The following is a 16,541-nucleotide window of genomic DNA, read 5'->3' as shown; positions in this document are numbered from 1 at the left end:
AATCTGTCTTTTCTAATGGCTGCTTTCAAGACTCTGTTACTTTCTTTTGTAATTTTTCTTCAATGTGTGCAACTACTGGCATATATATATTTTTAATATTGCACCCAATTTATTGTGCTTCCTGAATCTGAGGATTTCAGCTATCATTTCTTTGAAAATTTTCTTTCCTCATTCTCTCTATTCATTACTTCTGGAAATCCAATTCTAGCCTCCATTTTTCTTAACCTTTCTTTTGTACTTTCCCTCTACTTGACATTTTGTCCTGCATTTGGGGTCATTTCTTTAGATCTTACAGGTCATGAATTATATATTAGGGTTTTTTCTTTTCTTTCTTTTTTTTGGGAGGGGGGATATATCCATTCTGCTTTTATTTTTTTAATTTTTTTTTGAACTATAGTTGATTTACAATGTTTCAGGTGTACAGCAAAGTCAGTTCAGATTCTTTTCTATTATAGGTTATTACAAGATACTGAATATAGTTCCCTGTGTTGTATGGTATATTATGGTGTGTTTAATCTGCCATTTAACTTACTATTGAGTTTTTAATTTCAATAATTAAAATTGTCATTTCCGTAAGTTCTAATCCTTTTAAAAAATCTATTTGCTGTTTTTTGACTGTGTCTTTTCTCTTTCTTATGTTCTCAGTTTCATTTTTAAAAATATCAGTACGTATTTTATCTATACACACACACACACAAACTTTTATCTAATACTTCTAATAACTGAAACTACTAAGGGTCTATCTTTGTTGCATGTTTTTCCTACTGGCTTTTGTTCATGGTGGCTCATTTTTGTGTTTTGCAGTTTGGGGACTGTGAACTGTTTTATAGGGCTTTATCTCTGAGAATTTTGAGGGGTCTTTGTTTTAACGTGTTTTCTTTTAGAAAGGATATACTATTTTCTTTCTCCCAACCTGGATGTAATTAAACTGGCACTACATTATGCTATTATCGTGGCTTGGGGTTTCCTAGATCAGGCAGATTATGTGAATTCAAATTGTAATCCATTTGGGGGCATGGCTGTGGTTTCAAAATGTCAGAGGAAATACACACACGTGCACACACACACACACACCCTGTCCAAAGAGCCCATGCCAAGAAAAACAAGTCTCTCTTCTTCATCCTCCCTGTTTTCTGCTCTCCAGAGTTTTCTTCTAGCCCACTGTTTCACTGAGGATGTTACCTTTCAAGGTTTCTGATTTCAAATGAGAGCCTCAGTTCCAATTTGGGACCTTATGAGAGCTTAAGACCATGTCTTCTGTCCCCACAAAACTGTTAAAACTCAGACCTTTTGGTAACTGAGATGGGCAAATGCTTCCAGGACAGCAGTGGCATAAGTGCCAGCTAAATAAGCTAGCTTTCACCTCTCTCCTTTTTTTTTGTGGTACGCGGGCCTCTCACTGTTGTGGCCTCTCCCGTTGTGAAGCACAGGCTCCGGACACGCAGGCTCAGTGGCCATGGCTCACGGGCCCAGCCGCTCTGCAGCATGTGGGATCTTCCCGGACCGGGGCACGAACCCGTGTCCCCTGCATCGGCAGGCGGACTCTCAACCACTGCGCCACCAGGGAAGCCCTCCCTCCTTACTTTTGGCCTATGAGTATTTTACATACTTGTTTTTGCAATGTCTGCTATGCATTTTGAGTATTTTTATAAAATTATTTCAACCTGCAGTTCCTCGTGTTTTGTTGCTGATTTGTTAGGCTTACTATGTGACATGTGATATGAAATATTACGTGAAATTGAATCACAGGATTTAATTTTTCAAATCTAAAAGTATCTTCTGTGAAATATTTTTGTATACCTATCATATTGCAGTGAGTATCAGGAATCATGTTCTAGTCCTGATTTTATTTGCTATTTGTGACCAGGCGCAAATAACCTAACATTTCTCAAAACTATCTTCTTGTCTTTAAATTAAAGCGCAGGATCAAGGAATCCCTTAAATTTCTTCAAGTTCTAATATATAATAAGTCTATGAAGTAAAAACAACATTGGTGAAGGTTCAAGAGGTAATAATGCTCATCACATTCCTAACACTAACCTGCCATTCACTATATATCTTTCACTACACCTGACTCAAGAATCAAATTGTCCTTTTGTTGACCCAAGTTGTTTTTTTTTTTTTGCGGTACGCGGGCCTCTCACTGTTGTGGCCTCTCCCGTTGCGGAGCACAGGCTCCGGACGCGCAAGCTCAGCGGCCATGGCTCACGGGCCCAGTCACTCCATGGCATGTGGGATCTTCCCGGACCGGGGCATGAACCCATGTCCCCTGCATCGGCAGGCGGACTCTCAACCACTGCGCCACCAGGGGAGCCCTTGTTTTGTTTTTTAATGAGAGTAAAAGAATATATATTACATGAAATTTACCTTCTTCAACATTTTAAAGTCTACAGTTCAGTAGTATTAAGTACATTCGCACTGTTGCATAACATTGACTATTAAACTTTAAGGTTTAGGTTACTTATTGGCAAACAAGGACACATCTATTTCTATCACCTCTACCCTGCCCTCATCTGTTCTTCCTTTCTTCTGCTTGATACAATGGCTGGAAAACTGTATCAGGGGAGAGATGCTACAACCTAAAATCAGCTAACTAAAACTCTGAGACTCAATTTCTTATGCTGTCTTATGTTTTCATACTTCTATGGTCTGAATGTTTGTGTCCCCTCAAAACTCATATGTTGAAATTCTAATGCCCATTGTGATGGCTTTAGAAGGTGAGGTCTTTGGGAGGTGATTAGTTCATGAGATGGAGCCCTCATTAGGAGGATTAATGCTCTTAAAAAAGAGATACCACAGAGCTCTCTAGCCCATTCCACCATGTGAGGACACAGCAAGAAAGGGCCAGCTGTGAACTGGACGAGGGCCTTCACCAGAATGCTACCATGCTGACACATTGATCTTGGACTTTCCAGCCTCCAGAACTGTGAGAAATAAATTTCTGCTATTTATCTACAGCTACCCAGTCTGTGGAATTTTGTCATAGCAACCGAAATGGACTAAGACACATACTTATTTTTTTCTTGAGCATTTTTGCTGGATTAACTCACAATTTTGGAGGTCTATGAACCACAGATAGATTCATATTTGACTTCTGCAGTGTGAATATAAAGACTACTGTTTTGTAAAATATTAAAAGGTTTAATCCTCTTTCTCAAGGGTCTCTTTGATAATCAAGTAATACTCTTTTGAAATGCCCATGCTATCATCATCTGTGTTTTTTCTCTTTTTGTAGATTTTACAGGCTTAACTTTACTAGATCATACTTTGCCAATGTTTTTGCATCCAACTTAGTTATCCAATATCATTTTTATTGACTTCTGGTAATTCCTGAATATCTTGCAAGGCTTTCAATTTCACTTTGCAGTGCAGTTTTACAGTGTTGGATGCTTACAATATCAGCACCTAGACAAGGATGTCACTCTAATGGGTTCAGACAAAAGCTACTGTTAAATGGGGGAAGGAATGTTTCAGGATGTCTAATTTTGTGAGGCATGTAAGTCACTAAAACATATTTTATGTCATGATTATTTCACTTCACCATGTATCATAACCATGGTGGTGAGATTAAATAAGAAACACTCAGAAATTGAGGCCCCCTTCACTTCTGTTAGTCACAAGAGTATTCCATCACCCAGATGATCTCTTTCATTTAAATCAATATTTACTTCTACGTGATTTGTCTAATCACTCCTATTTAGAGGTCAGCTCTTTAGAAATGAACATCTTAAATCAGTGGACCTCTGGAAAAATTAGACAACATTAAAAAATAAGACAACATTACACAACTAGTCATTTCAATAGGGGAAAAAAATCAAATTTCTTCTCTGATAGTTGCAGAAAAAAAAAAGTAAGCTTGACTGATATTTCCAATTGCTATTGATTTTAAGGACAATGTGAACAGAATTTAAGTAAAACAGATATATTTCATCAATTCCAATTCCGAGAAGATTTTTCCCTACATTTTAGAATTTCCAACATCAAGATGCATGTTAAAATCAAGAGTAACAAGTACAATGAGTTTTTTTCAGCTGCACCTAGAAAATATGCCTTATAATCCATGGTTTTTAAGTTAGAATCTAGTCTAAAATTCTAATCTAACTAATGTGCTATCAACTATTAGCCAAAATATTAAATTGAAGAAATGGCTATGCAGAATTCAACTTTCAAGTGGACGCATTCTATTGATAACAAGAGTATATTGCAATACTAAATCCTTACTGTGACTAGGTATTGTTTTAGGTGTTTTATTTATTTTATTTAATTTTTACAATAACCCTATTATTAATCTGTCATGGGTGAGGACACTGAAGCAGTGGGGTTAAATGACTTAACCTCTTAACCACGTGTGAGGACCAACATAATGGATGAATTAGATGTTTCTCTTCCATACAAAATTTTTACCTGCTGGTAAACAGAAACAAGTGCTATTCTAGATGAAGCATTTTATGAAAACACACTAATTTTTAGTATCTGTCAAAGAATGGATACCTATTTACAGAGCAAATAGCCATATAGTTTTTCTCATTAAGATCCTGTAGTAGGCAGAATAATGATCCACCAAAGATATTCACATGCTAATCCTTGGAACCCATGAATATGTTACTTTATATGGCAAAGGGACTTTGTTGATGTGAAAAAGGGTATAGACCTTGATATGGGAGGATTATCCTGGATTATTGGTGGACCCAATCTTATCATGTGAGCCCTTAAAATCAAATAGTCCTTCCCTGCTGCAATTAAAGGGAGATGTGACTATGGAAAGGTCAGGGGGATGCAACATTGCTGGCTTTGAAGACAGAAGGGTGTTTGTGAGCCAAGCAATGTGTATAGCCTCTAGAAGCTGGAAAAGGTGAGGAAACATACTCTGCAGAGCCTCCAGAAAAGAAGGCAACCCAGCTAACACTTTGATTTTAGCCTAATGAGACCAATGTAGGGCTTCTGACTTACAGAACTATAAGATAACACTTATATGCTGTTTTAAGCCATTAAGTTTTTGGTAATTTGTTAAAGCAGCCATAGGAAACTAATACAGGCCCATGCGGGCTAACCTCCTTCAATGAAATATCCTACAGCATACAAAAACATTTTAACATGTGAGGAAGCATTTCTGGATTAATCTACATACAACGTCTGGAAAAGTATTAGATGAGCAGTATTCATTAATTCCTGAGTGGTATGCTGCCCTGAAGATGCTCACCAAAACAGCCTGATGGTTTGCTTAGTGTTTACCCATATAACGTGTTATACAAACCACTGGTAACTTGGGATGGTACACGAAAAAACACTTTCAAGTTTTCATAGTATCTTTACCTTTGCCTTCTACTTAGGGCATGTGTTGCAGGTTCTGTACTCAGAAAAGTTATTTATAACTTACTACATTTTAGTATATGACCTAAGAAGATATGCCTCCTCTGGGTGTCCTGAGCCGTCGGTGTCCACACGGCTGAGGCGGCACTCCAAGCGGGAACCGCTCGCCTCCTAAAGTCCCTGGGCGTCCGGCAACTCGACGAAGGAACCAAGCGCCTAATATAAGCCACAAGATACGATCGCGGGGACGACGGTCTCCTGCCAGGCCGTCACCCTCCTTACCGGTCCTTAAAAGACCCACTGCAGGCCCACGCCCATGAGCATCTTTCTGCCTCTCTCCGTAACCGCAAGAGCCGCCGCAGGCTAACAGGCGATATGAAACTTCGCGATACTTGCAACTATCGCGGTTCTTTGTGTTACCGGTTTCCTAGAGGAAAGACGGCCGGAAGATCGCTCCGCCCATGTCAACCAAGATTTTGTTCTCGTGAGATCCCGAAAACAGATCGGGAGCCAGTTCTCGCGGGATTTTCCGAGTCAGGGCTGGAAGTTGTGGTGGGTCCCAGAGCGAAGCCTATTACTGAGAGGGAGGTTAGGGGGTCGACCTGCCTGCTTGTTGTCCTCCCCCGGCGGCGGAGCCCCAGACGATTAGGTGAGCGCCGCCTTGCCAGCTTCCACAGCGCCCTCCGGCTCTGCCGCTGTCTCGAACGCAAGCGGCCCTTCTCCCTGGACCCCGTCAGGCTCCACCTTTGCTCCCTCTCGTCCCGTGACGTCGGGCTTCGGGGGCGGGGGGCTATGTACAGAGGGCGGCGGCAGGTGGAGTTGGCCGCCGTCCGCCCGCCAGCCTCCTCCTGGCGGTCCTCCGCCGCCTGTCAGGTGTTAAATGCAACCAGGCTGCCAGGCCCTTCCCCCTGGCCAGATGGATCTCTCTGTCCCGAAGCCCCGCGCGGAAACCAACAGCAAAGGTATAAGCTCCGAGCTCCCCTCTCTCCCCAGACAACTGTCTTTACTGCGTAGGGTTGGACCTGTTCCTGCCAGTTCCCTTGGGGTTGCGGTTTTACCCTGCGGCTCCTGTGAGTGACAGCTGGAGATTGTGAACCACCTCTAGGGCTGGGACAGTTCTTTGTGATTCAGAGTTGAGAACCTGCACTCTGAAGTCAGACTGCCCTGGGATCTAGTGCTGGCTCTGACAGTCATTTGCTGAGCAACTTTGGGTGGTTTCCTCGTCTGTAAAACTGCTGTCTTTGCTGAGTGAGTTCTTGTGATTATTAAATGAGATGGTGTTAAGCAAAGCATTTATGTGACCGTGTCTGGCTCATAGTAAACCCTAAGTAAATGTTTGGTATTTTTATTCTCTGTTCTTGTATGCCTCAGTTCTTAGTGAATGGTAGATTTGTTATTAAGTAGGTGAATAAAGGTTGAGATATTTCGTTCAGTTTATTACACAAAGAGCTTAATATATGATGTACTGAGTCAGGATCACCTTTAATGGGTCACCAAGAGAGGGTTTAAGGAGGGTATGGTTATCTGCCACAAGTCATCTGGGATGGCTTCTTGACCCTAAATTAATAGCTTTCATTATTAATAGTGACATAACAAAAGCTACCAGATATTGAGTGCTTGTTCCGTGCCCAGAAATATGCTAATTGTTTATGTACATGTTTTCCTTTGAGGAAGATACTGATCTCATTAAATAGATGAGGGATTCAGAACTAAAGTTCAGAGACGTTTAAGTAACAAGCCTCAGCTCTGACGGCTAGGAATTGATGACACTATAACTCAGGGACCACAAATATAAATACCTATAGAAACCTGGCAGGTGAAATAAATGGATGAAGCTGCTGAGTGGAGATTATAGTAACTGGAATGCTCATACCTCATTTAAAAGGGGCAGGGGCTACTCAGTTCCAAGGAATTGCTCATTCACGTGTGAACTGGTATAGCATTGTAGTTACAAGTTCAGATAGCTTGGTTCAAATCCAGGCTCTGCCACTTTCTAGCTGTGTGACCATGGTTAACCTTTATCTGTTTCACCATTTGTAAAATGGAACTAATAATATTACTTACATGAAGGGTTGCTGTGAGGCTCAAATGAACTACTACATCTAAATTGCATGCCTGGCACACATAAGCCCTCAAAATGTTAGCTATATATAAATATTTGTTAATTTGATAAGTATTTGAGTTTCAAACATTGTCCTAGGTGCCCAGAATATGGCAGTGAACACAAGTCCCTGCTCTGGGGAACTTATATTTAAGTTGAGATAAACAATAACAGACAGTTCATATTTTTCTCTGAAAATGGTATCAAGCAGGGTGAAGGAAGAGAGAGTGGCGGGGAGTGCTATGTTAGATTGGGTGGTCAGAGAAGATACCTCTGAGGAGATGCCATTTGAACAGAATCCTGAATGAAGTGAAAGAATCAGTCACTTTGGTATCTAGGAGGAGCGTTGGCGGAAGGAACAGAAATCTCAGGAGACTAAGGTGGGAGTATGCTTACCATGATTGGGGAATAGCAAGGAGGCCAGTTTGGAATGAAATCAGGAGAGAGGGAGGAAATGAAGTTAAAGAGGAACACAGGGACCAGATCATAAGGAGCCTTACCCCTATTCAGTCCAATAGGAAATCATCCTAGTTTAAGCTATTTGTTCTGGAGTTTGAATACTGAGAGATAACCGCCCTGCTCAAACTTAACTGAATCTATTAATATTTAGTTCTAGAAATTACCCAAACTCAGGAACCAAATACTTCTGTAAGTTGTTGTGTGAAGCCCGTGAGGATTTTGCACATGCTGTATGTGCCCTCTGACTGATATTCTCTTCTTAGATTTCCTTACTTTATTTAATTAAATTAAATTAATTAATTAATTAATTTTTTTGCGGTACGCGGGCCTCTCACTGCCGTGGCCTCTCCCGTTGCGGAGCATAGGCTCTGGACGCGCAGGCTTAGTGGCCATGGCTCACGGGCCCAGCCGCTCCGCGGCCTGTGGGATCTTCCCAGACCGGGGCATGAACCCGTGTCCCCTGCATTAGCAGGCAGACTCTCAACCACTGCGCCACCAGGGAAGCCCCTAGATCTCCTTACTTTTTAAACTGTTTCCTCAGTACCTCCTTCTTACAGCACTTTGTTCTGCCAAAGCACTTATAGCAATTTCATGTGTGTGAACTTTTGAGTATTTGTCTTTCTCATTAGATGTCAAGGTTCTATGAGATCAAGGATGTGTTTTTGTTAATAAATTCAGCTCTTTTATTGAATGCCGACTGTGTGCTGGTCCTGGGGATAAAATTTTGAAGAATACAGACATTTTCTTGGAAAAGATATTCTTCTCTAGTGAGAGGCAGATAAAAAAAGTAAACGTGATAATTAAACATTGTGATATGTGCTATAGAGGCAATAAAATAGTACAGAGTAGTGGGGTTCCCTACTTTAAATAAGGTGGTCTGAGATAAAGTCTCTGAGGCGATGACATAAAAACACCTGAGAAAAGACCTGCTTAATATGCTTGAGTCAAGGGAAAAATTGATAGATTAAGTTGGAGAGGTAAGTAGGGGAAGATCATACAGGGTCTTACAGGCCATAGTAAGGAGCTTGGACTTTATTCTTTGTGCGGTGGGTCATTATTAAAAGATTTTAAATGAAAGATTTACTAATAATTTATATTCTTAAATAGTCACTATTGCTGCTATGTGGAAAATGGATTGTAGAGGGAAATAGTGTCAACAGAGAGAATGGTTAGAGAATGGAGGATAGAGAATGGAATTTGTAGCAGTAATTTAGGAGAAAGCCAAAGTTTGGCAAATTACAGTCAAGGCCGAATTCAGCCTGACACTTGTTTTTTTGTAGATAAAGTTTTACTGGAGCACAGCCATACCCATTTGTTTATGTGTCTGTGGCTACTTTTGTGTTACAAGGGCAAGAGACAGTATAGCCTGCAAGATGTAAAATAACAAGTAGCTAAAATCTGACTCTACAGAAAAAGTTTACCAACAGTTGTTTTAAAGTGATGGTGGCATGGAGGAAAGTGATGCTTTTTTTTTTTTTAGGTAGAGCCAGCAGGACATTCTGATGGAGGGGATGTAGGGACTAATATATAAAGAGGAATAAGGGCTGACTAAAGGTTTTCTACCTTGAAAAGTTGGTTAGACAATGATGGCCTTTTAATGAGATTTGGAAAGACTAGTTCTAAGCAAGGTTTAATCACTATCATTTTTGACATTGGTTTTCTTCATTTTAACTGTGTGGTACAGTTCTAGCAAATAATTGGTGTTAAATCATATATGTTGAATAATAAATAAATTAATGAATTAAGTCTTTAAAAATTAGAAGGCGTTTGCTGGATAGGTAGACAAAGCATGTGAAACAAATAATGTATTAAGAATTGTTGCAAGGCTTAACGTAGGTTTTAAGGCTCAAACAGTACTGTTATGAAAATAGGACCCATCAACCTATTTTTTATCCCTGTATAGTGAATAAATGTTTTATTTTCACATTAAAACTCTTCTCTTTTAGAATAATGTAACAATTCTCAAACAGTTTGGATGCAAAGATTAGAGTGGGAGAACAGATTTTTTTTGCTGATTGTTATATAAAAACAACCTTATCAAAATTAGAATAATGGTTTTACTTTTGAGGAACAACTGATGAGGAATAGTATAATGAGCTCTTCTTGCTGAAGAGAATATAGATGTACTAGTTATAATCATGAATGTTATACAAGCCTAATTCAGCATCAATAGGAAGTCCCTGGGAAACTACCAATGATATATGATCTCAATGACAAATATGTGAGAAAAATAATTCCTAGTATCCTTAAAATTGTAGCTATACAATTCCTCTGGGATTCTTGCTATAAGAAATTCCATTTGGGAAATTATTTTTACTTAATTTCCTCTATTTGGTACCTTTTAATTGTACCAACAGTATACTCTGCAGAGGCCCTCTTCCTCATTCACAGTGCTTTATTTTCTGAATAGAAAATAAAATAGCTCTACAGTTAAGCACAGAATAAATTTGTACATAGAGACAAGTCAGACTCTTCAAAGAATAATAGAATCTTAGCAGAAAGAGATCTTAGAACTCATCTCTTTTTTAAAAACCTTGGCTCTTCAAAACCTAGAAGGGAAAAAGCTGTGACAAAGCTGGTACATATCACTCTAGTTGAGTTGGGAGATTCCCTTGATTAGTTGTATACAGATTCAAGCAACATTTTAGAAGCAGCAATATTGACAGTGAGAAGAAACAGCTGTCTTCAGAGAAAGGAGATGGAGTAACTAAAAAAGCAGACAGAAGAATCACAAAAATATTGCTGTTCAGAGGATTTTAGCTTACCTGTTACCAGGTCCTATTCAGTGTTATTCTACCATATCATGAACGTTATACCTAATGTTCATGAGTCATCATGAATATTTAAATAAGTGGTTCTCAATTCTGGCTGTGCATCAGAGTCACCTTTTGAATTCAGCAGTAACAACCAAACACAATAATAAAACCAAATGCCCATGGCCCATATCCACTGAATCAGAATCAACAGACGAAGCATATATGGGGAGATTATGACACACAGCCAAGGTGAGAAAAACTGGAAATAAATTATGTACCCTTTATTATGATAATATACTTGAGGAAAATATACTTTAGGAAAATATTTATACATGTTATAAGTATAATTTATCTTGTTTCAGATTTTGGAAAGGGTATTTATGTGAGGAACACTTTTTCTCATAGCAGTGGATAAATGAGGTGTTACTTTATAAGTTAGATTTGGCAAGTTTATTTTCTCTTTTATTATTATAGATATATGGCATCCAGGAGAAAGATGTCTCGCCCCTTCTCCAGATAATGAAAAACTTTGTGAAGCAAGCATAAAATCTATCACAGTGGATGAAAATGGGAAGTCATTTGCAGTCATCTTATATTCAGATTTTCAAGAAAGGAAAGTACCTCTTAAAAGACTTCAAGAAGTGAAATCTGTTAAAGATTGCTCCAGGAATTTTATATTTGATGATGAAGATTTGGAAAAACCTTATTTTCCAGACAGAAAATTTCCATCATCTGCTGTTGCTTTTCAATTATCTGAAAATGGAGACTCTATTCCTTATACTATTAATAGGTATTTGAGAGACTACCAAAGGGAAGGAGCCCTGTTTCTCTATGAACACTTCATCCAAGGAAGAGGGTGTATTCTTGGTGATGACATGGGACTTGGAAAAACAGTACAGGTATTTATTTTAATTACTTTATAATTAAAATTCAATAAAGTCATACATATTATATCATATATATTACATACATGAATGGATACCATATGGAAATTTCTGTTTGTATCGCAGATCTTATAATTGTTTCGTGTGTGTGTGTGTGTGTGTGTGTGTTTGTCTCACACAGTACTTAAGGATGGTGTTTAGTCATTATTTTATCTTCAATATTTATTTAGTACCTATGAAATACATTATTTAAAACGATGTTATAGTATAACGACTTGTTTTTACCTTTGGTAATACTAGTACTAAGATATCAATTATATTTAGAGTAATTTAACTTTCTTAGTAATACCTTATGGAAGGAAAGCATTCTGACATTTGTTAAGCTACATAGCATGGTTAAATTGACTTCTGCAGGCCTTTTGTGCATATTGTTGGAATTTATCAAAGCATAAATTTCTTAGTCTGGGATCTCTGGGCCACTAGGAGTTCTATTGGTGGACTTCAGAGAGGCCTCCTATTTCTCTAAAATGTGTGCCAGAATTTGTATATGTATATACTTTTCTGCAGATAGGCTCTATGTTAGTTATCTATTGCTGTATAACAGATTATTCCAAAATGTAGCAGCTTAAAACAATACACATTTATCATATTAAAGTTTCTGTGAGTCAGGAATCTGGGTACCATTTAGCTGGATCTTCTGGCTCTGCCTTTCATAAGGCTGCAGTTATTTCAAGGTTGGACTAGGGAAGATTCACTCCCCAGTTTGTGTGGTTGTTGCAGGATTCATTTCCTTGTGAGTTCTTAGACTGAGGCCTTTGTTTCTTGTGAGCTATTGGCAAAGCCCTTCCTTGGTTCCTTACCACATGGACCTCTTCATGGTGCTTCTCACAGTGTGGAAGCATGCTTCAACAGGGAGAACAAGTGATCAGGCAAGAGAGAGCACTACTAGTGAGACACAAGTCATGGTCTTTTGTAACCTAATCACAGAAGAGACAGCCTTCATTTTTGCCATATTCACATCATTAGAAGCAGGTTGTGAGGTTCAGCCCATACTGGGCTGAAGGGGGGACATTAAATAAAGTTGTGGATACCAAGAGGTGGGGATTATTGGGAGCCTTGTCAGAAGCTGTGTACCACAAGGGTTTATAATCCAAAAAGATTAGAGTTCTGAACCTAGACTTTATACTAAGCAATCACTCTGGATTTTCAGGAGTGTTTGTCTAGTGTGATTAAGTCCTTCTGTGTTTCCATCTTTACAATTGAATTTAAGCTATTTTATTCTTCATGACACCTCCATTGTTAGTGGAGTTCAAAGGTAAGCGAAAAATTAAGTTTAACATTTGAAAATAGCCAAATAATAGCTATGTATAAAGCTCTGGTGTAAAAAGCTAGGGTAAAATTAAGTCCCTCAGTAATCATAGTGTGTTTCTATTAGCCATAATCTATTTTCCTTTAATCTCAGGCAATGCACATAGTTCTAGGCTTGCACATTGAAGGTGTTAAATAATTGCTTGTGGAATAAAACGAACTTACTTTCTCAGGAGAAGAGGTTCCAAGAATAAAGATAGGAGCCTTTTGGAAACTACCATCTGTGACCAAGATATGCAGATGAATATTAAAGGAAAATAAATAATAAAGCCCTTCTGTGACTGTCTTTACATATACTTTTACTGTTTTTGCCCATGCTAGAATGTTCTTTCCCACATGTCTTTGACTAGTCAATGCCTGTTCATCTTCAAAATCAGAAACATGAGGGAGCTACAAAAAGTGACCTGCAATTTGGGAAACCCTACCCTAAACCTACTAAATACAATTCAAATTCTTCTGCACATTTTAGGCTCATATTAAGCTTTCATCTTGGAAGCTCATGTCACAAAGGAATTCCCTTTATTTTACATTTTATAAGATTATTTTAAAAGTGATTTTACTGCACAATTTTATATTTTCTGACACACTGAAATCATTGGAAGGCTTTGAGTTGTATTATATGCTATGACAGTGCTGCTATGAATATCTTTGAGGGCTCACCTTCTCAAGATTAGGAAATAGTTTTTGTACTAATTTTGATACATAGCTGGATTTATCTGATCCTTGAGGACCTAGTTCTCTGGTTATTATTCTTGTAACTCAGAAAATAATTTCTACATAAATAGGCGGTTTGGGGAGATCCATTTAAGATAGAGCTTCTGTAGATAGGATGACTAACCCAGTTGAAGAAATGTGGACAATAGTTAATGAGCTCACTAGAATTTCAAAATGTAGTAGAATTAGGTGAAAATGTTCTATGAAAATAGACCATTGGCAATTACTCTTTGAACTATAGTAGTAACTTCTTCATTTTGTTTTCCTTTTTTCTGATCTCATCCCTTAAGTTTTCCCCTCGTATATTCTAACTTGGCCGTAGTATGAAATTGAGCTCTTCTTTTTAAAAATGCTTGTTTTACATATCAAAAAAGTTTGCTTCCCTCATTCCAAATTGAAAAGTGGGTAAATTTAATATTTTAAATTCTTCAAAGGATGAGGATTTAAAAATATCCATTTGATCTACTGACTTGGAAGTCATTGAAATCTTTGAGTAAGAGCCATTTTGCTGGAGTATTGGGGGCACAAGCCAGAATGGAGTAGGTGAAGACATGGACACCAGAAGTATGCTCTTCTCTTTATATGACCTAGTAGTAGCTGAAGGAGGATAGGATTTCTATTTTGTTTGTTTTGTACCATTTGGGGTTAGGGGGAACTTGAGTATGTTTAAAGTGAATTGGAAGGATCTGATTGAGAGGGAATAGTTTCATATACAACATACATAAATATATACATGTATATGCTTCATATGTGCATGTCGATGAACACACAGACATACATAAATATGCAAAAAATGGAATCCCTACTACCTTACAAACTGATTTTTCCTCAACATCTTGTTATGAAGCTTTTAAAACACATAGAAGAGCTGGAACAATTGTACAATGAATACCCACATACCTACCACCTAGATTCTGTTAACATTTCATTATATATGGCTTATTAACATATCCATCCATCCCACCATCTTTTGTTGAGTTTTAAAGTGGCATACATTAGTATGTTTTATCCCCAAACACTTGAGCATGCATATCATTACCAAGGTTCAATATTTAATTATAATTCTTTTTTTTCATTTTGAAGTAAGATTTACAATGAAATGCAGAAATCTTAAATGTACCCACAATTCCATGAGTTTTGACAAATACATGTCTCTGTGTAATCTGGCTAAACTGTGTAAGCTCTTTCAGGATATAGAGCATTTTAACTCCAGAAGATGTCTTCACGTTCCTTCCTGCCACCCCCAAGAGACATCATTGTTTTGCTTTTTTATATCATAGATTAGTTTTGCCTTTTCATATAAATGGGATCATACAGATGTATTCTTATATAAGGCTTCTTTTACTTAGATAATATTTTGTGATTCATCTTGTTATTGAGTGCATGAGTAGTTTGTTTCTTGTTACTGCTGAGTAGTATTGCTGAGTTGTATGGATGCTGCATTCTGTTTATCCATTCTCCTGCTGATGGACACCTGAGCTATTTCCAGTTTTTAGCTGTTAGAAATAAAACTGTTAAGAACTTTCTTGAACAATCTCTTGTGTACCCCTTTCTCTTGGGTAAATAATTAGGAATGGAATTACTTGGTCATAAGGTGATGTGTGTTTAGTTTTGTATGAAACTGACACTTTGGAAACACTTTTCTTTCATTCCTATCAACAATGTATCAGAGTTATGGTTACTCAATAACCTCTCAAAATTTGGTTTTGTCAGACTTATTAAATTTTTGTTGGGTGTGTGTATCTGTAAGTTTGTGTGTTGTTTACATATTTTATTAAGGTATAATTGACATACAATAACTGTAAATTTATAGTATATATATAGTATATATATAGTATATACAATTTGATAAGTTTTACATATATTTATAGTATATATATAGTATATATAGTATATATATAGTATATACAATTTGATAAGTTTTACATATATTTGCACCCAAGAAATGATCACTGCAGTACCACAATCAAAATAATATATCACTCCAAAAGTTTCCTCATGTCTGTTTGTGCCCATGATTTTTTCAACACCAATAATTCTATCACCACTATTTTCACTTTTAATTTTTAATTGGACTAAGAAGTTAAATTGGGAAAGAATGCAAAATCCTAGATTTTTATGAAAATTTCTTAGTGTTTTACAGAAATCTCACATCTAATTCAAAGGTAATTTGAAAATGACTATATATTTACATGATATTTAAACAGCTAATGTAACTATAATAAACAATTTCACCTGGAATATACAGGTTTGGGAAACTGACCTTTGATAATCAAACAGCTCAAATGATAGGAATGGAGTTGAATGGGCATTTACTATAAGGTCATGTTTCTCAAAAGTGTGATTTCTGGACCAACAGCATCAGCATTACCTGGAATTTGTTAGAATTGTAAATTCTTGGGTCTTATCCCAGACATACTGAATCAGAAACTCAGGGGGTGGGGCCCAGCAATCTGTGTTTTAACAAACCCTCTAGGCAATTTGAGGTCCACTAAAGTTTAAAAACCTTTGCTCAGACTATACATTTTTCAGAGGTGATGGAAAACTTGTTAATCTGGTGAGTTGGTTCAGTGAAGGTTGATTAAGAGAGTGTTTAGTCTATGTGAATATTTATACATAAGATGACCATTTCATTTTTAAAATAAAATTTTAGAAACAAATGATATTAGAGATAATCTTGTTCAGCTTCTTTAAATGAAGAAACTGAGGCACAGGAGTAGTAAATGGCTTCCCTCTAAGGACATATACAGGAAGTAACCATTTTAATTTCCATTCTAGTACTTTTTTCCCCCTTCTTTCTCTTCCCTTTGCTGCCTCCATCTTGCAACCTTTTGTTCAGCTTTTAATTAACTGTATTCATTCATTCAATTAGTTGACATTTATTAAGCACTTAGCGTGGTCCAGGCCCTGTGATAGGCACTGAAGAGCCTAATATAAATGTGCATGATC

At 37.5% G+C, this 16,541-nt stretch overlaps 1 protein-coding gene across 7 annotated transcripts in view; it reads left to right on the top strand.

The window, feature by feature from the left end:
• The first annotated feature begins 5,821 nt into the window (after positions 1–5,821).
• Positions 5,822–16,541, top strand: part of ERCC6L2 (ERCC excision repair 6 like 2) — a 158,518-nt gene continuing 147,798 nt past the window's right edge. For 3 of the 7 annotated variants that reach the window (XM_073805970.1, XM_033857846.2, XM_033857847.2), the window contains exons 1-2: positions 5,822–6,272; positions 11,101–11,525. In XM_073805970.1, coding sequence (XP_073662071.1) covers positions 6,191–6,272; positions 11,101–11,525 — 507 coding nt within the window. In that variant the 5' untranslated portion in view covers positions 5,822–6,190. The remainder of the gene's footprint in view (positions 6,273–11,100; positions 11,526–16,541) is intronic. The other 4 variants (XR_012332448.1, XM_033857844.2, XM_019940413.3 and 1 more) reach the window with 3 other exon arrangements.

This window comes from Tursiops truncatus, chromosome 6 (assembly GCF_011762595.2).
Source record: "Tursiops truncatus isolate mTurTru1 chromosome 6, mTurTru1.mat.Y, whole genome shotgun sequence".
In the NCBI taxonomy this organism is placed as follows: domain Eukaryota; kingdom Metazoa; phylum Chordata; class Mammalia; order Artiodactyla; family Delphinidae; genus Tursiops; species Tursiops truncatus.
This window is presented reverse-complemented; position numbering and strand designations above follow the sequence as displayed.